At 40.6% G+C, this 24668-nt stretch overlaps 1 protein-coding gene across 3 annotated transcripts in view; it reads left to right on the forward strand.

Annotated features, from left to right (window-relative positions):
• zfhx3 (zinc finger homeobox 3) overlaps positions 1-23619 on the forward strand; it is a 361217-nt gene extending 337598 nt beyond the window's left edge. For all 3 annotated transcript variants that reach the window (XM_034190392.1, XM_034190386.1, XM_034190399.1), the window contains 3 exons: positions 7994-8111; positions 9404-14923; positions 17650-23619. In XM_034190392.1, coding sequence (XP_034046283.1) covers positions 7994-8111; positions 9404-14923; positions 17650-19373 — 7362 coding nt within the window. In that variant the 3' untranslated portion in view covers positions 19374-23619. The remainder of the gene's footprint in view (positions 1-7993; positions 8112-9403; positions 14924-17649) is intronic.
• Positions 23620-24668: the final 1049 nt, after the last annotated feature.

A 24668-nucleotide genomic window follows, 5' to 3' on the forward strand; every position in this document is an offset into this window, starting at 1 on the left:
ATTCCTCTGCAGATGATCAGTTAGCTGTTTTACAACTACCCTTTCAAGAATTTTTGAGAGAAAAGGAAGGTTGGAGATTGGCCTATAATTAGCTAAGATAGCTGGGTCAAGTGATGGCTTTTTAAGTAATGGTTTAATTACTGCCACCTTAAAAGCCTGTGGTACATAGCCAACTAACAAAGATAGATTGATCATATTTAAGATCGAAGCATTAAATAATGGTAGGGCTTCCTTGAGCAGCCTGGTAGGAATGGGGTCTAATAAACATGTTGATGGTTTGGATGAAGTAACTAATGAAAATAACTCAGACAGAACAATCGGAGAGAAAGAGTCTAACCAAATACCGGCATCACTGAAAGCAGCCAAAGATAACGATACGTCTTTGGGATGGTTATGAGTAATTTTTTCTCTAATAGTTAAAATTTTGTTAGCAAAGAAAGTCATGAAGTCATTACTAGTTAAAGGTAATGGAATACTCAGCTCAGTAGAGCTCTGACTCTTTGTCAGCCTGGCTACAGTGCTGGGGTTGTTCTTATTTTCTTCAATTAGTGATGAGTAGAAAGATGTCCTAGCTTTACGGAGGGCTTTTTTATAGAGCAACAGACTCTTTTTCCAGGCTAAGTGAAGATCTTCTAAATTAGTGAGACGCCATTTCCTCTCCAACTTACGGGTTATCTGCTTTAAGCTACGAGTTTGTGAGTTATACCACGGAGTCAGGCACTTCTGATTTACAGCTCTCTTTTTTAGAGGAGCTACAGCATCCAAAGTTGTCTTCAATGAGGATGTAAAACTATTGACGAGATACTCTATCTCACTTACAGAGTTTAGGTAGCTACTCTGCACTGTGTTGGTATATGGCATTAGAGAACATAAAGAAGGAATCATATCCTTAAACCTAGTTACAGTGCTTTCTGAAAGACTTCTAGTGTAATGAAACTTATTCCCCACTGCTGGGTAGTCCATCAGAGTAAATGTAAATGTTATTAAGAAATGATCAGACAGAAGGGAGTTTTCAGGGAATACTGTTAAGTCTTCTATTTCCATACCATAAGTCAGAACAAGATCTAAGATGTGATTAAAGTGGTGGGTGGACTCATTTACTTTTTGAGCAAAGCCAATAGAGTCTAATAATAGATTAAATGCAGTGTTAAGGCTGTCATTCTCAGCATCTGTGTGGATGTTAAAATCACCCACTATAATTATCTTATCTGAGCTAAGCACTAAGTCAGACAAAAGGTCTGAAAATTCACAGAGAAACTCACAGTAACGACCAGGTGGACGATAGATAATAACAAATAAAACTGGTTTTTGGGACTTCCAATTTGGATGGACAAGACTAAGAGTCAAGCTTTCAAATGAATTAAAGCTCTGTCTGGGTTTTTGATTAATTAATAAGCTGGAATGGAAGATTGCTGCTAATCCTCCGCCTCGGCCCGTGCTACGAGCATTCTGACAGTTAGTGTGACTCAGGGGTGTTGACTCATTTAAACTAACATATTCATCCTGCTGTAACCAGGTTTCTGTAAGGCAGAATAAATCAATATGTTGATCAATTATTATATCATTTACCAACAGGGACTTAGAAGAGAGAGACCTAATGTTTAATAGACCACATTTAACTGTTTTAGTCTGTGGTGCAGTTGAAGGTGCTATATTATTTTTTCTTTTTGAATTTTTATGCTTAAATAGATTTTTGCTGGTTATTGGTGGTCTGGGAGCAGGCACCGTCTCTACGGGGATGGGGTAATGAGGGGATGGCAGGGGGAGAGAAGCTGCAGAGAGGTGTGTAAGACTACAACTCTGCTTCCTGGTCCCAACCCTGGATAGTCACGGTTTGGAGGATTTAAGAAAATTGGCCAGATTTCTAGAAATGAGAGCTGCTCCATCCAAAGTGGGATGGATGCCATCTCTCCTAACAAGACCAGGTTTTCCCCAGAAGCTTTGCCAATTATCTATGAAGCCCACCTCATTTTTTGGACACCACTCAGGCAGCCAGCAATTCAAGGAGAACATGCGGCTAAACATGTCACTCCCGGTCCGATTGGGGAGGGGCCCAGAGAAAACTACAGAGTCAGACATTGTTTTTGCAAAGTTACACACCGATTTAATGTTAATTTTAGTGACCTCCGATTGGCGTAACCGGGTGTCATTACTGCCGACGTGAATTACAATCTTACCAAATTTACGCTTAGCCTTAGCCAGCAGTTTCAAATTTCCTTCAATGTCGCCTGCTCTGGCCCCCGGAAGACAATTGACTATGGTTGCTGGTGTCGCTAACTTCACATTTCGCAAAACAGAGTCGCCAATAACCAGAGTTTGATCCTCGGCGGGTGTGTCGTCGAGTGGGGAAAAACGGTTAGAGATGTGAACGGGTTGGCGGTGTACACGGGGCTTCTGTTTAGGGCTACGCTTCCTCCTCACAGTCACCCAGTCAGCCTGCTTTCCCGGCTGCTCGGGATCTGCCAGGGGGTAACTAACGGCGGCTAAGCTACCTTGGTCCGCACCGACTACAGGGGCCTGGCTAGCTGTAGAATTTTCCACGGTGCGGAGCCGAGTCTCCAATTCGCCCAGCCTGGCCTCCAAAGCTATGAATAAGCTACACTTATTACAAGTACCGTTACTGCTAAAGGAGGCCGAGGAATAACTAAACATTTCACACCCAGAGCAGAAAAGTGCGGGAGAGACAGGAGAAGCCGCCATGCTAAATCGGCTAAGAGCTAGTAGCTACGCTAAGCTAGCAGATTCCTAAAAACACGCAAAGTGAATAATGTGTAAATAATTTAGAGGTGATTCAGCAGAGGGAGTGCTTTAGTTAAGGCACGTAAAGATTACACTGGGAAACAAATCGTAATCTAGATAACTAGATCAATCTAACTGCGCAGATTAAACAGCTAACAGATACAGAAAAACACCGCTGTGCTCCGGAACAGGAAGTGATACAATACCGCAGTGAGAGCCAACCACCAGTAGAGGCAAGCAAGAAGGGTCATTCATATCATTCATATTCTCTGAAAAATGGCCAAAAAAGCAAAAATTCTGCCAGGGTATGTAAACTTTTGAGCACAACTGCATGCTTGAAATCGCTGTGAATACAGTAGACTGTGTCAATTCGCATAATCATAAATGCACAAATCACAAAACTGAGCTGAGTCAAATAAGAGAGATGTCCTTGCAGCCTGGTTGAGCAGCTTTACATAATGATGCAAGGATGGTTATCACTCCTTTCTTCCCTTGTCATTTGACAAGCAATTCGTGTAAAAGCCCAAAGAATGTTTTGAATTGTGAAACACTTTCATGAAATCTCATTGACTTTGGAAATAATTGAGTCTCTTTTAGATGCATATTTCCTCATCTTTTCCATTGTTCTAATGTGCCCATCTTTATAAAGCCTTTTATTCAGTTCTCTTGCAGTCACAGTCGGATGTGGAGAGCAACAGATAAGATGATTTCTCGATGAGCAGGTCTCGTCTGCTCCACTTAATTTGGTTAGAAACTGACGTTCTTGCTACATCTATGATCACCCTTGTGCTTGTCAAAACAAAGCCTTCTATTATATGTGAAAATGCTTTGACCTTGAATCAAAAATTAATGAACAGCCTCCCCTCGTCTTGAAATTCAAGTGCAGCAAATGGAAATATTGTTCAGTGCTGGTCGAGACAACATTATGTCTTATTTGAATAATATATTATAGAGACATACAGATGGTGGAAAACAAAACCAAAGTGCATTTCATTCCTCTTTAAATGTCATTAGTAGCTCAGATAAGATGCACGGGTACATCATTTTAGAGAATACTCTCCTTAATTCCTTTAATGCTCATCAGAGGGAGATAAAATTTTATTTAGCCTGTTTTGTTGTAACTCACTGAGTGATCTTTTATTCTGTTCTGTCCAGCTCTGGTGAAGCTAAATGACCTGCTGGACAGTTGCTCTATCTGAAACCCATTCAGCCAACATATAGTAGATGGCAATATTTATTTCTTTTATAGAGATGGTAATATGCTGAACCATTACAGAAGGACCTTGATACAGAGGTAATATAACACACATTACAGCCATCACCTTTTTATATAACTTGCTAATGCAGATAGAAAGGTACTTTATCCTTTTCACATCGTAGGAGAGAGAAGCCCAATTAAATCTGAAATTGGTGACTTTTATTTCTTGCCAAGCATGGATAATGATGCATTCGCTCTCTACCCATTTTCGACATACATTCTACACCCCCCTCTTTCCTGTGCCTCATGCCTATCTCACATTTTATATACTTATATATTTAAATAAAATAGGTACACACATAAAATCACCTCTCTGGACGTATCATTTTCTGTCCCGTGTTAGAAGAAAATGTGGTAATGAGTATAATTGCACTTCCATTAATTCAGAGTCTGACGGGATGATAGGCATTTTAAACTATGTTTCCCAATTAGGCAGTCCAAATTATAAGTGACCTTGGGATACTCTGTTCTTTCCTCTAATCGCCTAATGAAGCATTTGTCTAGAAACAATCCACTTTGTAATGTAAATAGCCTTTTTTGCCTCTTTCTATGCCATTTGTATTATTAGAGAGAGTAGAGAGTAACAAAGTAATGAAAACAGCCAAGAAATGTCTGGATTTCCAATGACCGCAAGTATTAAGAGTTGTACTTAACTTTGAAACCCTGGTAACTTGAGGAGCATTCAGCCCTATCTGATGTAAAAGCTAGAAGAGGAATAATTGCTCACAGCCATTTAACTGATTGTATGAAGTTGGGCGTTTTGGGTTTTTTTTCCCCCATTTTTTAAGTGTATGTTTTTGGAATCAAAAATATTTGCTAACACAGCCTGAGAGCTTAATAAGTGTTAATGATTTAATGATTATTTGTGTATATTTTAGTAGAAAAGGTTGCATAGAAACACCAAAGAAATTATGTATATTCTGCAAATAAATGGTCACTCATTGAGAAGAGTAAAAACATGAAACCTTGAACCTCTGTGTTCAAATTATTTACCATATTCCTTCAGAATTTTAATATTTGCTGTTTTAAACTGCTATATTTGCCCTGCAATAGACTGGCACCCTGTCCAGGGTGTACCCCACCTCTTGTGCAGTGACTGTTGGGATAGGCTCTGCCTCTCCACAGCACTTAACTGGAATAGCCAGGTTTAAAAAATGGTTAAACGCACCTTCGCACCATGGCTGAGATACACTTTACAGCATTGTGGTCATTCATGATGTGGTCACATTAGAGTTCGACAGCAAATATTTTCTTGGCATCATCATCATCATCATCATCATCATCATCATCATTACAGAGGTGATGTCTGGAGATAAGAAAAGTGGCCATGTGATCAGAGGATCATTTCCCATTCAAACAAGAAACTAACCAAGGTACTCTTGAGCAAGGTCCTTATACTCTATTTTGCTACCAGTGCGCAGATGAGCACCTTGCATGACAGCATACTGGCATTGGTGTGGGAGTGAGTGTGTAAATGGATTCATGAGAAGCATCACTGTAAAGCACTTTGACCACCTGTATCAGATGGAAAAGCAGAACATAAATACAGTCCATTTATCACTTATCATCTATCAAAATGGGAGATACTGCAAATAAAATGCTATGGCTATAATGTGTTCAATGTTCAATGATACACAAATGTGTAACATTATAAGTGTGGGGGTAGCCTGAAATTAACCAATGAACACACATTAACATAATACATTCTTTAATTGCAGATATTGTAACATGTTCATTTTCAAGCCTGCTACATGCTATGCTAGCATGGATAGCTATGGCTGTGATTTGACAAGGCTAGCTAACTTTGTGGTGTTGCTATCCAGATTACAAATGAAAAAATAATTTCTATTTCAATTTATTTAATTTTATATAGTACCAAATTACAACAAAGTTGCCTCAAGGCGCTTCACACAAGTAAGGTTACCAACCCCTAGAGCAACCACACAGGTGACAGTGGTAAGGAAAATCTCCCTCTGATGATACTGAAGAAGAAACCTCAAGCAGACCAGACTCAGAGGGGTGACCCACTGCTTAGGTCATTCTAACAGTTAAGCAGAAGATTCCCCACTTTAGTGAGAGCTGTCCCTGTGGAATATTTTCTAAAAGCAGACTGCAGTGGCTCAAAGAGATTATTCTCAGCAAGCTGGTCCACAAGCTGCTGTAAAACTACTTTTTCCAGAATTTTAGAACAAAATGATAGATTTGGTATTGGGCTATAATTTTTCAGTACACGAGGATCAAGATTAGATTTCTTAAGTAATGGTTTAATCACTGCAGATTTGAAACATTTATAAACAGATCTCAAGGTTAATGGCAGATTAATATTTTCCAGCCCAGTAGGCCCAACAGTGGGCCACAGGTCCTTAAACAGCTTTGTTGGTATCGGGTCGAGCATGCAGGTTGTGCTTTTAGCAGACATTACAGGATTCGTCAGCACGCCCAGTGAGATACTATCAAATTCTGTAAATCGAGGTAATATATCAGTGACAGCACAAACCTCAATAACAGAGTCTAGTGTCTGGATTAAGGCATGCTGGGATATGTTTAACCTAAGATCTTCTATTTTCTTCTCGAAGTAATGTAAAAAATCTTGTGCTGTAAGAGGAGAGCGACTCACAGGTGGTTGCCACCGTGTCCAACAGGAACTTTGAATTATGCTTATTTTTGTTGATTAAATCAGAGCAATAGGTCCACTTTGTAGTCAGTTGTGCATGCTTATAGTCATTTGAGCCCTTGAACATCACGCACTACTATGAGCTCATATTTCCCTCTAATATAGTATGACAGCTAAAACAGCAACAACAACAAAAACCGAGTCAGTAGCCACATTTATGTGTATATGTACCTCCCTTTATGTCTTAAAGCTAAGTGAGACGGGTGAGTTATCTTTCAACTGAGGTTGCGAAAGAGAAACATTCAGCAGAACAGCAGTGATGTGGTGATGTGATTTGAAATGCATCACACAGACTGAACTGATTACTCTGAGAAATTAATTGAAGGAAGGTGAAAGCAGACAGGACCTCATTCTTTAGCCCCCTCCCATTTGAGCCAATGATTCTTATTAAGTAGGGCTCAGTTAATAAGCGCTTTTAATGAATTATCATGTTGTGGAGGTTATGCAGATGGATAAATTGGAAGAAGGTTGAGTGGGAGAAACAGGGCACACAAACAGGTTGTCATTCTTTACTCATTACGTTCAGTCATTTAAAAACAAGGCCCATCTGGAGGCACCTTTGAACTTGTTCAATCAGATTTGTATTTTTGTTTTTTCATTCAGTACCTGGGTTTCTATCCACAAATGGCCAGCATGTTCTCCCCGTGTTTGTGTAGCTTTTTTTTTTCAAGGTGCTCTGTTTGCTCCCATCATCAAAAAGGAAGCTCTTTGATATTGTAGAGCTGAAGGCGCACCAGCAATGTGATCTTAAACCGTGTGAACCCGTCAGATCTGCTGTGGCGACCCATGAATTTGATCAAGTACACAGTTTGATGATGTAACACACAGGTCTGGTGTGTGGTATGATGCACCAGACTTGCACTATGTGATGTATGCAACAATTGTGACATGCCCATATAACCTTTGCAGAAACGTGGCACCTACTATAAATGTAGAACAAATGTACTGCAGTGGTTGCACTGAAATGCAGGAGATTACAAACGTATGTCAAGGTCACAACTGAAAGAACAAAAAACCTAATTCTGCATTTTTTTTAACGTGGAAAACTCAGCCAAAGTGAAACGAAGACCACAGCACTGTGTCAGAATATCCCGTTTCACACCGACACCCTCCTGGACCCTCTTAAGTTTTTCAAAGTGAAGACAAGTATTAAATACTTCCAGGATGCATATCTCTGAAAGTGAGAACAGTGCTGTGAAAATGCAAAAGTTACTTTAAAATTATATGTACTTCTTGTTTGTCTATTAGTTTTTTGAAGTGAAATACTTGCTCTCTCAGCAAGGGTACAAGCTATACAATTCCATTATACTTTATTTTTATAGGTGACAACGACAGAGGTCCTGCCAGCAAGCATGTTCATACCTGTACCCGGTCCAGACAGAGAGTCCCACAGCATCCCTCATGCCAAAACTAACTCTGAGGAGACAAAGAAGCAACCTGGTAATTATTCAACTCATTTATTGCACAACGGTTTACGTGGTACAGTTTTTCTATGCCGTATTACACACATATTTTATAATTGGTTGACATGAATTAGATTATTGTATTTTTCCATTGCACTGTAAATTGTAGTAAACAGTTGGAACTTCTTCAGTGGTACTTAATCTTCAATAACTTTTCTGTATTGGGGAATCATGACTGCATGCACAACAGTTAAATTTCACCACTTTATAAAGACTATGTAAGCACAATAAAATGAATTTCAAATCAAATCAATTTTATTTATATAGCGCCAAATCACAACAAACAGTTGCCCCAAGGCGCTTTATATTGTAAGGCAAAAGCCATACAATAATTACAGAAAAACCCCAACGGTCAAAATGACCCCCTGTGAGCAAGCACTTGGCGACAGTGGGAAGGAAAACTCCCTTTTAACAGGAAGAAACCTCCAGCAGAACCAGGCTCAGGGAGGGGCAGTCTTCTGCTGGGACTGGTTGGGGCTGAGGGAGAGAACCAGCAAAAAGACATGCTGTGGAAGAGAGCAGAGATCAATCACTAATGATTAAATGCAGAGTGGTGCATACAGAGCAAAAAGAGGTGAATAAAAAGAAACACTCAGTGCATCATGGGAACCCCCAGCAGTCTAAGTCTATAGCAGCATAACTAAGAGATGGTTCAGGGTCACCTGATCCAGCCCTAACTATAAGCTTTTTCAAAAAGGAAAGTTTTAAGCTTAATCTTAAAAGTAGAGAGGGTGTCTGTCTCCCTGATCCGAATTGGGAGCTGGTTCAACAGGAGAGGAGCCTGAAAGCTGAAGGCTCTGCCTCCCATTCAACTCTTACAAACCCTAGGAACTACAAGTAAGCCTGCAGTCTGAGAGCAAAGCGCTCTATTGGGGTGATATGGTACTATGAGGTCCCTAAGATAAGATGGGACCTGATTATTCAAAACCTTATAAGTAAGAAGAAGAATTTTAAATTCTATTCTGGAATTAACAGGGAGACAATTTGTTATTACATTACCAGAAAGAACAACTCATGGCTCAGGTGTGCTTTTTTAATGGAAGAATTTTTCTCAGGCATTGTTGTTAAAGTCATTTTTCTTTGCCACAGCAAGGCCATCATTCACAAGGAAATGTGAATGCTTGATATTCATGAATCACAGGTTTTACATCTTTATGATGAGTGTTTGTAATGATGAGGGCTTTAGCGTCCTTTAATTTAATTATTTCACAAAATGAAACTATATAAACAGAGATAATACTGAATTGTTCAATTTTTTTTTCCCAAAAGATGTATCAGATGCTGATTCAGAGAAGGGGAGTTCACAACCTACTGAAATGGCTGAGGTTCGAAAGACACCTTTGGAAGATCAGCACTCAGAGCGAGATGATGCCACAGGATTCCTATGCTGGAAGAAAGGCTGTAACCAAGTCTTCAAAACATCCAACTCCCTCCAGATGCACTTCAATGAAGTCCACAACAAAAGGCCCCAGCTGCCTGTTTCTGATCGCCATGTCTACAAATACCGCTGTAACCAGTGCAGCCTGGCCTTCAAGACTGTGGAGAAGCTGCAGCTCCACTCGCAATACCACGTCATCAGGGCTGCAACCATGTGCTGCCTCTGTCAGCGAAGCTTCAGAACACTACAAGCCCTGAAAAAACATTTGGAAACCAGCCACCTGGAGCTCAGTGAAACTGATATCCAGCAGCTCTACGGGGGTTTATTAATGAATGGTGACATTATGATCATGGGTGACCCATCTCTTGGAGAGGAGCATGGAAGTCTTGGAGAAGATGACAAAGAGGGAGAAGAAAGTGACCCAGAGGAAAAGCAAAGTCCAACAGGCAGTGACTCTGGCTCACTGCAGGAAGATTCTGGATCTGAACCCAAGCGTGCTTTGCCCTTCAGAAAGGGGCCCAATTTTACTATGGAGAAGTTTTTGGATCCATCTCGTCCTTTCAAGTGCACTGTATGTAAAGAGTCTTTTACACAGAAGAACATTCTTCTGGTTCACTATAACTCTGTTTCCCACCTACACAAGGTAAAGAGGGCTCTTCAGGAGTCCACCACTGGCCAACCAGAGCCTACCAGCAGCCCCGACAACAAGCCATTTAAATGCAGCACTTGTAATGTGGCGTACAGTCAGAGCTCGACTTTGGAGATACACATGCGCTCTGTTTTACACCAGACTAAAGCCAGGGCTGCCAAACTTGAAGCAGCAGGAGGGATCACTAGCTCTGGAAATTCTACTGGTATAAGTGGAGGATCCAGCATCAGCACATCAACATCTAGTCCAACCCCAGCAAGCAACTCAACAACTAATTCTAGCAATCACAGTTCTTCTGCGGCTCAGACAACTCAGACTATTCTTGGAGGCAACCACATAAGTCAGTCTCATGGTATTGAAAGCCTGGGCAATTCTTCAGTGAGCTGTCGTTCATCTCCATCTGAAAACCATGAGATAAAAAAGACAAAATTTACAGATTCACTCTCTACTCGAGGACAGCAACAACTGCAACAACAGCAGCAATTGGCACAGGCACAAGCCCAAGCTCAAGCCCAGCTACAACAAGAGCTTCAGCAGCAGGCTGCACTTTTACAGTCACAACTGTTCAACCCAGCACTTCTTCAGCACTTCCCCATGACAACTGATGCACTTCTCCCTCTGCAGCAGCAGCAGTTACTTTTTCCTTTCTACATACCTGGAGCAGAATTTCAGCTGAATCCAGAAATCAGCATCAGTAATTCATCACTTAGTCTGGCAGGATCGTCCACATCTTCACTGCTGGAAGACCTAAAGAACTCAGCCCAGCAGGCTCAACAAACCTGCCTGCAGCAACAACTGATGCATCACCACCTTCAACAACAGCAACAGCAGCAACAGCAACAACAGCAACAACAACAGCAGCAACAACAGTCTCATTCACAGACCCAAGGGCAGATGGCATTGCTTCAACAGAGTGCTTTTCTCCTTCAGCAAGCTGAGAAAAAGCCAAAGCCTCCTTCTTCTCACAATGAGAAAGACAAAGAAATGCAAAGAGAGAATGACACCCCTGAAAAGAACGAGGAACTTAATAAAGAGTCTACAGACAGTAAGGTAAAAGAAAAGAAGGACATTCAACATATTTCTATTCATATAAATCATGATACTGGCTTGCCTCCACCTAGGATTGCTTCAGATGCTCGTGGAAATGCAACTAAAGCCTTGCTGGAAAATTTTGGGTTTGAGTTAGTCATTCAGTACAATGAAAACAAACAGAAAGCTCAGAAGAAGATAGTTGGACCTACAGGTTCAAGTGGTCCAAGAGTAGTTGATCCCATTGAGGGATTGGAGAAGCTAGAATGTGAAGTTTGCGGAAAGCTGTTTTCAAACATACTTATCCTTAAAAGTCACCAGGAGCACATCCACCAGGCCTTCTTTCCATTTCAATCCCTTGAGAGATTTGCAAAGGAATACAGAGAACATTATGATAAATTGTACCCACTGAGACCCCCAACACCAGAGGCTGCCCCTGCTCCTCCCCCACCTCCTCCACCACCTCCACCGCCTCCACCTCCTCCACCACAAAGAACACCCACCCCAAACATCCCCGTATCTGCTGCCTCACTCACACCTCCAACTGTTCCTCCACCACAGCCACCAGTTCCAATGGCACAAATTCCTATGCCAATGGACCTGCCCCTCTTCTCACCGCTCATGATGCAGCCGATGTCTCTTCAATCTTTGCCCACTCAGCTGCCTCCCCAGTTACCATCTGTTGAGCCAAGCCTAGCCTCAGACCTGGCGCAGCTCTATCAACAACAGCTGACACCAGCCATGCTACAGCAGCAGCAGAACAAGAGACCACGGACACGCATCACAGATGACCAGCTTAGGGTCCTTCGACAGTACTTTGATATCAACAATTCACCAAATGAGGAGCAGATTAAAGAGATGGCAGACAAGTCAGGGCTCCCTCAGAAAGTTATAAAACACTGGTTCAGAAACACCTTATTCAAAGAGCGACAGCGCAACAAAGACTCCCCTTATAATTTCAACAATCCACCAACCACAACTTTAGAAGACACCAAAATTGACTCAAAACCTCCCTCCCCTGAGCCCCAAAAACATGAGTTATATGGAAGCAAGAGATCATCCAGAACTAGGTTTACTGACTACCAGTTAAGAGTTCTTCAGGACTTCTTTGATGCCAATGCTTATCCAAAAGATGATGAATTTGAACAACTTTCCAACCTTCTGAGCCTCCCCACTCGTGTTATTGTTGTGTGGTTCCAGAATGCTCGCCAGAAAGCAAGGAAGAATTATGAAAACCAGGGTGATGGGGCAAAGGATGGTGAAAGACGAGAGTTGTCAAATGACCGATATATCCGCACTTCAAATCTGAACTATCAGTGCAAGAAATGCAATCTGGTTTTCCAGCGTATATTTGATTTAATTAAACATCAAAAGAAGCTGTGTTACAAAGATGAAGATGAGGATGGACAATATGACAGCCAAAATGAGGACTCAATGGATCCTTCCAATGAATGTTACACTCCCTCTGGGTCTTCCTGTCACACCCCTATGCCCTCCTCATCAAGCCTCTGTCCACTCCCACCTTCTGCTTCAGCATTCTCACAACTCCCATCAACTGAGAGAGAGGAAGCATCACCAGCAAGCACCTCAAACCTTTATGAAGAAAAGCCCAAGCAGTTACCAGAAATGTCTGCTGATCCCAGAGAAAACCAAACTAACATCAAACAAGAAGTTGTGCTTCAACCCCAGTCTGAACCACAACACCATCGACCTCAGAGAGAAGAGAAAATTCCAACAACTTCGAAACCCGTCAAACATTCATCTCCATCTTTCTCACAGCAACAACAACACTGTGGTCCCTCAGCCTCTCAAACAAGCCAGGCATCCTCTCAGAGTTCTCACATGAGCCTCAGTGCCCACTTGAGCGCTGCCTCACAACAACTGGCTCAACAGATGATACCATACCAGTGTGAGCAGTGTAAGATTGGCTTCCCCTCCTTTGAGCATTGGCAGGAACACCAGCAATTACACTTCCTCTCTGTGCAAAACCAATTCATACACCCTCAATTCCTTGATCGTCCAATTGACATGCCTTTCATGCTTTTCGATCCTAGTAATCCGTTGTTGGCAAGCCAATTGCTCGCCGGGGCAATTCCACAGATTCCAAGTAGCTCTGCCACCTCTCCATCCACCCCCACCTCCACCATGAACTCCTTAAAGAGGAAGTTAGAGGAGAAAGCTGGTACTAGCCCAGGAGAGAATGACAGCACAAACAGTGGAGAGGAGCCACAGAGAGACAAAAGGCTCAGAACCACCATCACACCTGAACAATTAGAGATCCTATATCAGAAGTACTTACTAGATTCTAATCCTACACGTAAAATGCTCGATCACATTGCTCATGAGGTGGGGCTCAAAAAGAGAGTAGTGCAAGTGTGGTTCCAGAACACAAGAGCCAGAGAGAGAAAAGGCCAGTTTAGGGCAGTGGGGCCTGCTCAAGCTCACCGAAGGTGCCCCTTTTGTCGAGCTCTTTTTAAAGCCAAAACTGCCCTTGAAGCACATATTCGCTCTCGTCACTGGCATGAAGCCAAACGTGCTGGCTACAATCTTACTCTTGCTGGGATGTTACCTGAACAGGAGGTGATGCAAATAAAAATGGATGGTCTTGAAACATCGAGCTATTCCCAGTTAGCTCCTACGAACAGTGATGGACAAAACGCCTCACTATCACCAGTGAACAAAAGCCTGGATATGTCTCCCAGGGCTCTTTTGAGCCCTTCATCCATCAAAGTTGAGGGAATGGAAGATTTTGAGAGCCCAACAATGTCATCTGTAAACCTCAGTTTTGATCAGAGCAAACTTGATAATGATGATTGCTCTTCTGTTAATACAGCCATCACAGACACAACCACGGGTGATGAGGCTAATGCTGATAATGATAGTGCTGATGCAAAGCACAGCCACAATAGTGGTGATTACTTGACTAAGCCTGGGGGCACGGCGTCCATCCTCGAAAATGATGACCAGATGTCCTCAGGGCTCGTGAGCCCTGCAACAAGCTATTATGCTAAGGACTATGAAAATGAAAATATGATTGATCACAGTGAGACATCCAGCCTAGCTGATCCTTGCTCACCAAGTCCTGGGGCTTCAGGTAGCAGGAGCATTGACAGCGGAGATCGCCCTGGCCAAAAGCGCTTCCGAACACAGATGACTAACCTCCAGCTAAAAGTGTTAAAATCCTGCTTTAATGACTATAGGACTCCTACTATGCTCGAATGTGAGGTACTTGGTAATGAAATTGGACTTCCAAAGAGAGTGGTTCAGGTGTGGTTTCAAAATGCCCGTGCCAAGGAGAAAAAGGCTAAGCTCAACATGGCCAAGCACTTTGGAATAAATCAGACGTCTTATGAGGGACCCAAGACTGAATGCACTTTGTGTGGTGTCAAGTATAGTGCTCGCCTTTCTGTTCGTGATCACATTTTCTCCCAGCAACACATCTCTAAGGTAAAGGATACAATTGGCAGCCAGATAGATAAAGAAAAAGAGTACTTTGATCCAGCTACTGTTCGCCAACTTATGGCCCAGCAAGAGATGGACCGTATTAAAAAGGCCAATGAGGTATTAGGACTGGCACAGCAGCAAGCCATGCAGCAACAGGGAATGTTTGATAACCCTGCAATGCAGGCTCTGAATCTCCAGTCAGCATATCCAAGTCTGCAAGGCATTCCACCTGTCCTTTTGCCAGGGGTCGGCAGCCCCTCCCTTTCCAGCTTTAACTCATCTAATTCAGGTATGTTATTCTTGGGCGTAGAAACTGCTACAATTTGAAGTACAGAGACATAGATATGTTTTCAGCAACTGATATCAATTCTTATCATAATTTGTTACTGTATCTAATTCTAAAATATACATATGGTGTGTCAAAAAGTAAAATTGTGTTGACCACTACTGACATGTAACCCAGTTTGTAGCGCCATTAAATTACTGTAGCACCAAAAGTCAACAAAGTAAATGTGGATCTTATTCTTACTGTCATTCATATTGTGGCTTTTAACATTACATGGAAGTGAAATTAATGGCATGGGTTAGTATTTCTCTATTCTGTTTTTTTTCTTCTTTTTCTTTTTTTAAATTATTATGTCATGGAAATTCTTGTGACCTTTAACTGGAATAAGTGGGTATGAAAGATTGAATGAATGCCTTGAAAATGTTAATTGTGTACAATAAATGCCTTACCAAATACAACTTTAAATTAGAAAATGTTGGGATCATATGGCAAATGCAAATGTAAATGCAAATTCAAACAAAAAAGAAACCTCAAACAACAGCAACAACAATAAAAAAATCAAACAGTGATTTACATTTTATTGACTTCTGTTTCAATGGACAAGATATTTCTTGTTTTATGTGGTCAGCATTTTTTTTTTTTGTAAAATACATCTATTTCTGCATTTAAGTATCAAAGCTCCAATTTGAGAGGAATCATTAGCATTAATTGACATATTCAATTCAGATCAGGGAGACAGACACCCTCTCTACTTTTAAGATTAGGCTTAAAACTTTCCTTTTTGCTAAAGCTTATAGTTAGGGCTGGATCAGGTGACCCTGAACCATCCCTTAGTTATGCTGCTATAGACGTAGACTGCTGGGGGGTTCCCATGATGCACTGTTTCTTTCTCTTTTTGCTCTGTATGCACCACTCTGCATTTAATCATTAGTGATCGATCTCTGCTCCCCTCCACAGCATGTCTTTTTCCTGGTTCTCTCCCTCAGCCCCAACCAGTCCCAGCAGAAGACTGCCCCTCCCTGAGCCTGGTTCTGCTGGAGGTTTCTTCCTGTTAAAAGGGAGTTTTTCCTTCCCACTGTAGCCAAGTGCTTGCTCACAGGGGGTCGTTTTGACCGTTGGGGTTTAACATAATTATTGTATGGCCTTGCCTTACAATATAAAGCGCCTTGGGGCAACTGTTTGTTGTGAGTTGGCGCTATATAAAAAAATTGATTGATTGATTGATTGATTGATTGATTGATTGATTGATATAAAGAAGGGTGTCATCAGCATAGACAGTCAAAAGTGATTCTGTAACTTCACAATGTCTGTTCTAGTGGTGCTAAAGAGAAAACAGCAAAGGACCCATTATAGAACCCTGTGACACCCCATAGCTCACTGGAACATGTTTTGAAGTGATGTTATACAAAACTCATTGATATTGGTTGGACAAGTAAGATGTCAACCAAGATAAAAACCTGTTCAATAATACCAACATGGTTTTTGAGCTAAAGGTTTGTGAGTGTAAAAATGTGCAAAAGCCATTGCACTGTAAATATACCTGAAAGATGACTTACTAACAGTGTGTAATGAGGACTGCATCTGTCAAATGTGCAAAATAGCACATATTGTCAATTTAGTGTGTTTGCCTTCATGAAGCCTTCATGGGCTTTCTCCACACGAGAGCTCAGAAATGTGGGCAGAAACATGCACATTGGTGGTGTTTGCACACGCAATACGATTTATCAAGGTCAAAAAGAAAGTTTGCAGGTCTTGATGACGTCTGGATTTTGCGACTTTGAAAACTTGCCATTAACTGACTACGCTTGACAGCCTGCTGTTCTTGATTGCTGTTTCAGCACAGAGAAGGCACAAAAAAGAGAAAATAATCATTCATGCAATTTTCAGGCATATTCAACTTTATTTCATGCTTTCTTCTTTAAAAATAAATGTCTCCATGTGTAACAGGTAGACCAAAAACAGATGCACATATCAGAGTCTATGTGGGACATCACAGCTGTGTGCAAAGGATCCACAGCCCGTGAACACGCTCATGCACTGGTTATTTATTACAACAAATGTAGGTATTAACTGTATCGAGTCTAATCAGTTTTAAAAACAGATTAGACAAACATAAATAATGACAGTGAATATAATATAGACAGCATTTGATAATTCCATAAAATATACTGCTACTTGAGTACTGAATTGTCTTCCTTGCACTTACATCCAGTAAGTTAACTTAAGTGTATAATTTAGTTCCATTTTGTGTCTACAGCCATTAACACACATAAAATCCTCATTCACATACTGCTGTCTACGTCACGTTGCTGCCTGATATCAACATTTGTAAATCACTCACAAAACTGTCTCCCTGTAAAATGCAATGAGTGAACACACAGTAAGATAAGAGTTTATCTCCACGGGGTGGAAAACATGATAAGTTAAAACAGTAAGTCTCCAAATTAAAAAGACAAACAATGATGAGGATAAACTGATGCACGACATCTATTTAAAAAGCAATACCATTTTGCTTAATTTATACACTATATGCCTTTTTGTCACCTGCTGGATATACCTGGGATTGTTGCAGGGAGTGAATTTATTATCACGTGCATGTAGCTTGAAATGAGCTTGTTTGACAGTTTCCTTCTTTTCCCAAGTCTTGATCTGGTGGCCACTAAAGCCAATGCTGCTTATACATATTGTCCAATGAATATAACATTTTCTCTCTGTTTAAAACTTTTCAGCTTTAACTCCTCCGAAACCTTCAAACCTTCTGAACATGCCTGGTGCCAGTGTTCCCTCACCCAGTCTCCCTACATCTGGATTACCAAACAAGCCTCCCTCTTCATCCTCCCTGGCAGCATCCAGCCCAGCACAGAGCAACACATCTGTATCCCATTCGAGCCCCACCTGCACCTCCAACTCAACTTCTGCAACTGCCCAGTCGGGATCTCGTCCTGAGCCACCCAAAGAACGTGATACTGAGAGGTTAAGAGAAAAAGAGAAGCCCAAGGAAAAATCTGAAAAGTCCCCAACACCATCTTCAACTGGAAGCACCCCTGCCCCTTCCACGTCTGCTGCTAGTGCCAAGAAGGAGAAACCGGACACAGCTGTACCTGCCACTTCTATGCCCACACCTGGCATGGAGTATGTGGTAGACCCTGCCCAGCTTCAGGCCCTGCAGGCTGCTTTGGCATCAGATCCCACAGCCCTCCTAACAAATCAGTTTCTGCCCTACTTCATGCCTGGATTTTCTCCATATTACACCCCACAGATACCTGGAGCTCTCCAAGGAGGCTACCTGCAGCCAATGTATGGTATGGAAAGTCTTTTCCCCTACAACCCAGCGTTATCACAAGCATTGATGGGGCTTTCTCCAGGGTCCCTGCTGCAGCATTACCAGCAATATCAGCAGAGTTTGCAGGAGGCACTACAACAGCAGCAGCGGCAGCTTCAGCAGATCCAGCAACCCAAGGCGAGCCAAACCGTTCCCCCACAATCTTTGGGGAATTGCAAAGAATCCACCAAAGATCCAGTAAAAAAAGAGGAGCAAAAGGGCAACACTCATAATGAACCCACCTCTTCTTCCTTCTCATCCCATAATAAACTACCCTCGAAGCAGAACGAGAAGGATGGCAAAGCTGTAGATCCCCATCTAGATCAGTACATCATCCCCAAGACACAGTATAAACTGGCATGCCGCAAGTGTCAAGCAGTTTTCACCAAGGAAGAAGCGGCTGTTACCCATCTTAAATCGAACTGTTTTTTTGGTCAGTCTGTGGCAAACCTGCAAGAGATGTTGCTGCGTGTCCCCGGTGGCGTAGGTGCAGGGACTGGAAGTCTGTACGATTGCCTGGCTTGTAACACCACGTTGGATGGGGAGAAAGCACTCAGTCAACACCTGGAATCGGCATTGCACAAACACAGAACAATCAAACGATCAGCCAGAAATGCCAAAGAGCACGCTACAGGTTTATTACCTCACACTTCAGCCTGCTTCCCCAATCCTAACACCACATCTACCTCGCAGTCTGCCACTCATCCCATCAGCAGCCCCACTCCCCCGCCAACATCAGCCACCATTCCATCCTCTGCTGTGTCTTCTTCCCTGTGCTCCTCCTCTACTACACCACTTAACACCACAGCTGCCGGCAAACCCTGGCCCCAGGCCCCTTTCTCCAGAGCTTTAGCTGGGAAGTCCAATGCCAGTCCCTCCTCCTCTTCCTCCTCTTTTCCTCCAGTTTCCTCACCTTCAACGGTTACCTCAAGTTCATTGAGCACCTCAGGAGTACAGACCTCGATACCAACAGACGTCTTTACTGACGAGTCTGATTCTGACAGCAGTCAGAAGTCAGCCGATAGGCTGGACAGGACGGCGGAGGAGCTGCAGCAGCCTGGCTTTGTCAAAGACAGTAGTAGTTGTAGTAGTAATCTTGCTAGAGTAGGAACAGACTCCATCAGATTGTAAAACAGCTTTCAGTGATGGACAATATGTAAAAATCACAAAAAGAACAAAAAAAAATCACAAATGGAAAAAAAAAATTAAATAAAAAGCAGCAATGTTAAAAATACATTAAAAGTATACAAACCATTTTCAGAAAAGACGTGTAAAGACTAACTGCAATTCCAAAGCTTGTAACCAAAAATTTAAATGTTAGTGGATTGTTTTCCCATATCAACATGCTGGTTTTCGTTTTGTTTTCGTTTGGTTTTATTCAATTGAAATACATCCATACTAATATATCAGACAAGATTGCTGCAGTTATGTTGTGAGTAATGGTGGAGTCATGCTGTACTGTATGGCAATGGACTGGCTCAAAGTTGACAAATGGCCCAATAACCCCTTTGAAGAAATACGAGTCAACAAGCTGTCCTTTGTTTTGTAATCATTTGTACTTAATAGCACAGTCCCAAAAAGCCAGTATGTACTGTATGGGAGAATAGTCTATCGGTTTTCTTGCTATTTAAGCATTCAGATACCAATGGCTTACAAAAGTAAAAGAATAATGTAATGTCTATTTTATTCTCAGGTCAACAGCTCACATTATGTTTTTCTGTTACAGAAATTCATGTCTCAAACCATTTCTTCAAATGAGCATTTCTTTTCTTTGAGAAATTTTGTTAAGTTGAATGAAATTCTGATAAGGCATTTTTTAACTGGGCATTCAAAAAGGGTTGGTGAATTGCAATTTTAACATTAAGAATTTTTTTTTTGGGGGGGGGGGGTTGCAATTCCAGTATACTGAAAAGAAGAGAGCATTGCAGACATAACAGGCGATAACTGAATTATTTGAAAAAACAACCTTCTGTATTTACGATAGATATGAGCATTTTGGTGTTAAGTAGATTGTTGCATTGGAAATGAATTTAAACAGTATGGTAGGTTGAAAAAGTTTTTTTTTTGTGTACATTTAGTTTTTGTATTGTCCAACTTTAAGACGCTTCATTTGATGTTGTCTTGGTCATTCCGATAGACTAGATTTTGGACAGGTAATTTATCAAAACTTTATTTCTGTCTCATTCTCACCCAAATGCCCCTCCTGACAAGGCAGGATCCTCTTTTAGAATTATTTAAATTTTACACTTTGGTTGGTATGGTACTAACCAAATTGAAACATTGGTGAAATATTGAAAAATCTTTATTTAATTTTTTGTGTTACATGTGTGCACTTATCACTGTCTGACTCCTATTTCTTACTCTTAATGTCCCGCTCTTGGCACTTATTTTTCTCTGCACGCCTGTATTTGTACATCAGTACACTACAAAGCAGGTCTTTTGTTCTTCATGTTGTGTGGCTACAGTCTTTATTTTCATTTTGACATTTTTGTTGTCATAAATGAAAATGAAAAAGAGTACTAATAATTCTCACGCTTTAAGACAAAAAGAGAATCCAAAGATGAAACATTTTCACCATTGGTGCATAAAGATGAGAAAAGAGGCTTCTTTATACTTGAGAATTTGTGGCTGTTTTTAGAGGAAAGAAAACAAAGTTTTAAAAGATAAAGGAGTACGCATCAGAGTTGCCGTTTTTGCTTCTTTGCAAGCAAACAGGTGGCTTTTTTACGTAAATACCAAAAACCAAAAAGGGCCCTTGTCCTTGCATTGTGGAGTAGCACCGTTACAGAGCCATTGCAGTTTGTAAGATAGAGGTTATTAATATCTGTTTGACTATGTCACATTCAAATGTCCGTTTGTTTTCTTTCTTTCTTTTTTTAATGTATAAGGTCTGGTCTTCAAGGACATACGTTTTGCTGCTAATATAGAATTTTGAAAGAAAAAAGAGTACCTAGATGCATGCTCATTTTGCTTTTTGGCTCAGCTTTAACTAAAACATACAATAAACCAATTTCTTGCCTCTGCAACACCTTTTTTCTTGTTGCAAAAACGGAACTTTGAAGACTGTGAATATGTGTTCCAAAGGACATTTTGTCAGTTTTTTTTTTTTTTTTTTGAACAGACCAATGTTTAAAGCCAATGATCTATGACGTTTGTAAAGAACAGTGCATTCCAAATATCACAATGGATTTTTCTTAAGCAAGGACTGATCCTATTTCATTTGTTTTATGTCACAATCTATTTTTTCCTTAATTTTAAAAGTGACTGTAAACTGTTGTGTAAATTTAGCATCATTGGTTGCGAATCAAAGTGACCTCCCTATGTCATTTTGTGCTGGCATGGAAGATGGGAAAAGACTTCCATCCAGTCAAGGTTGTTACTCACTTGTTAAGCAAGTAATAGTGGTTACCAAAAATGTATATAATACATCTGGTACTGATGCGTCTCATAGGTTTAGTAATGTTTATGCCAGTCAACATACAACTAGTCTCAGAAGGTATTGTAGGCTGTTTTGCTATGGTGTGTTTGCTCCCTTCCTGGGAATTCCACCAGTTATTTGTCCCAAATATCTGCAGGGTGCCAATTCACTCAGGCAGATTACAGGTTTGTAGGGACCTCATTCCAAAGCATTATTTCTGGAAAAGTTGGATTTGTTTTTTTTGTTGTTGTTTGGTTTTTTGAAGATGTCCCTAATTTCAATTTCAAATAAATATGATGCCTTCATGTCCAAAGAAGTCACCCACCCCATGTCATTGCAGTGGAAATGTTCGTGAGCAGACATCCTGCCCTCTCAACACTAAATGAAAATTATGTGTAAAATCAAACTCAAGACATTTAAATTTGAGGAAAACAACTTTTCGGCCACTATTGTACAGCTGCTATGTTCATGCTGATGAATACAAGGCACAATCTCAATGTGATTTGGTGTTAATAATACAGAATGCTGTTGAAAGTAACAGATTTAATCTGCAAAACTGCTATTTCTCTAAAGTCTGAAGTGTTCCTGTGTAAATTATTTTGAAAAATTCTTATGTTGTACAGTTTCCCCCCCTCAAATATATTTGTTTTGATTTTCAGATGTCAGGCATGTATTGTTGTTGTTTTTTTTGTGTTTTTTTAGTTAATATAAATGGCTTTTTAATCATAAATTAACACTAGCTTTAATTTCATTTGCAGAAATTTAGAAAAAACAAACTTCTATGAACTGGCCACTTTATTATTTGTCTAAGTGACATTGTTTGCTCTTATTTTCTGTCATCTTTTGGGTTCTTTTGTTGGAAACAAAGTGAACATCTCTACATCCCATTCAGCCAGCATGGACTGTGTGACAGTTTGTATGTTAGTGTGTATGATTGTGTGTTTCATAAGAGCCAGCATCAATTCCTTTTTCATTTGCCTTTTTTATGTTAAACACCGAAATGAATTGAACCACAATGAATAACTTAGAAAATCAGCGTAATGATTTAGAAAATTAAATTTTAATGGTAATAATCAGAAATGAAAGAGATGATACTGAAGCACTGAGCAGTTTTTATTTTGATTGAATATATGTGGCCAAAGCTTTATGCATTGAAACAAAACAACAAAAATTGACATTTTGTGCCCGGGATAAGTGTATATTTTATTGTGGCACAATAGGTTACTGTGGATAACTGGATCCACTGACTTACATTGGGAGACTTGATTTACAAAGGGATAACGGTTTTGCTGTAGAGGTCATCTTTTTGCCCACTGTGAAAACAAATGTACCTGTATACAGATATAGATATATTTAAAACAAGACATCAGCTTTCTTTTTTAAAATATCATCATTTTGAGATGAAGAAGGAATTAAAAAGAAAAAGGACTCTGGGAATCTTTGAAGCTCTCTTTAGGAGGACACGAGAGGCTGTGGGCACACCAAAACTGGGCATAGGAGCCGGAGGCAGGCTCAAACAGCTTTAAAAACCACCTCTTTATTTGATTACTGACAACTCTGTAATGGGAATGGACTCTGGAACCAATGGACATGTGTGACACAGAGAGGAAGGTCTTTTGACTTTGAAACTGAACTTAAGTGGCTCCAGCTGCCTGTTTCTCCTTTCTGTCTGTCTCTTTCTTTCTCCAGCTCTGCCTCTGCTCTTTGATGGACATTTCCCTAAATTTCAGGACAGGATGGACAGAGATGCTTGCTTCATTTCTCCTTCTTCATGTTGCTACCTGTTTCATTTCCTTGCACTTGTCTCTGGTTGACAAGTAGAAGCTCTCCGGTGGAATGGCGGCTCACCCCTCTCTCTGTTGGTCAAAAATCTTAAAAGAGCAATGAATAACAGATAGCGGGGCTGAGTTCTCTGAGCTGTCGTTCTTAAAGGCAGTTACACATGGAAAAAAAAAAAAAGCATATTAACCAAAACCAAAATTAACAACCAAACAACCATTTGCTCCACCTTCAAAGATGAACTGTTACTTGGAGCTCTCTGTTATTTTTGTGACTTCTGGTGCCACAGTGTTTATTTATTTATTTTTATTAATGGTTTTACTTTGTTTTTTTCTTTTGTTTCCTTGAATTACTCCTCCTTCGAGCCTCATAAGCATGGCTCTGTGGCTCCAGACAGCCCATCTGAGGGTAGAAAAAAACAGCCTTGCAATGTACAAAAAAGAGCAAGTTAAACCAAAAATGTTGTTCTTGATGTCTTTTCTATACTGTAGTCTTGTTAGCTTTTTTGTTACTGTAATTATATGAAGATTTCCAGACTGTACCAAATTACATGGAAACTAACAGACATAAACCACATGGAACTTCAGACTTTTAAAGAAACTTTTGTCACAAAACCTTGTTGTCCTAGTTAAGTTGATTGTAGATGGTAATTGAATATACTCCTTTGAAAATATTTCATCAAGTATGTTTCTTGCTCATTGTGATACATTAAAAAAATATGAGCATAAAACACACTGGTTTTGACTCATCTTTAAACAAGAGTTAATCATTTGCTATCTGGAAATTGAACATGTTCTGGTCCTCTTACCCTTCTTAGTAAGTGGGTATAACGTATGTGATTTATGATTTGTCTGTCTGCAGGATTATTCAAGAAATAATGGATTCTGAAGGTGCTGGGAATGATTAGGATGCAAATTATTTATTTTTTTTTAAATATGACTGCATTTTTCTACATACACAGGATGAGAACAACAACACACGGACACTCTGGTGGCCTGTACATGTGGTCATGAGTCACCTGAAATGGTTAGGGTTACAGGGTAATATTAATATGACACTGTGTTATGATGTATTTTATGAAAGCTTACCCCTGCCACTGCCTAAATCATATGCATACAATACATGCGTGTATAAGAGTAAATGCTTGTGGCCTCAAGAAAAGAAAAAGAAATCCCAAAAAACTTGCTTCACTGTTTCACCTCAGGGAGCTTTGGGTCCTTGAGCTGACG

This window comes from Thalassophryne amazonica, chromosome 2 (assembly GCF_902500255.1).
Source record: "Thalassophryne amazonica chromosome 2, fThaAma1.1, whole genome shotgun sequence".
Classification (NCBI taxonomy): Eukaryota; Metazoa; Chordata; class Actinopteri; order Batrachoidiformes; family Batrachoididae; genus Thalassophryne; species Thalassophryne amazonica.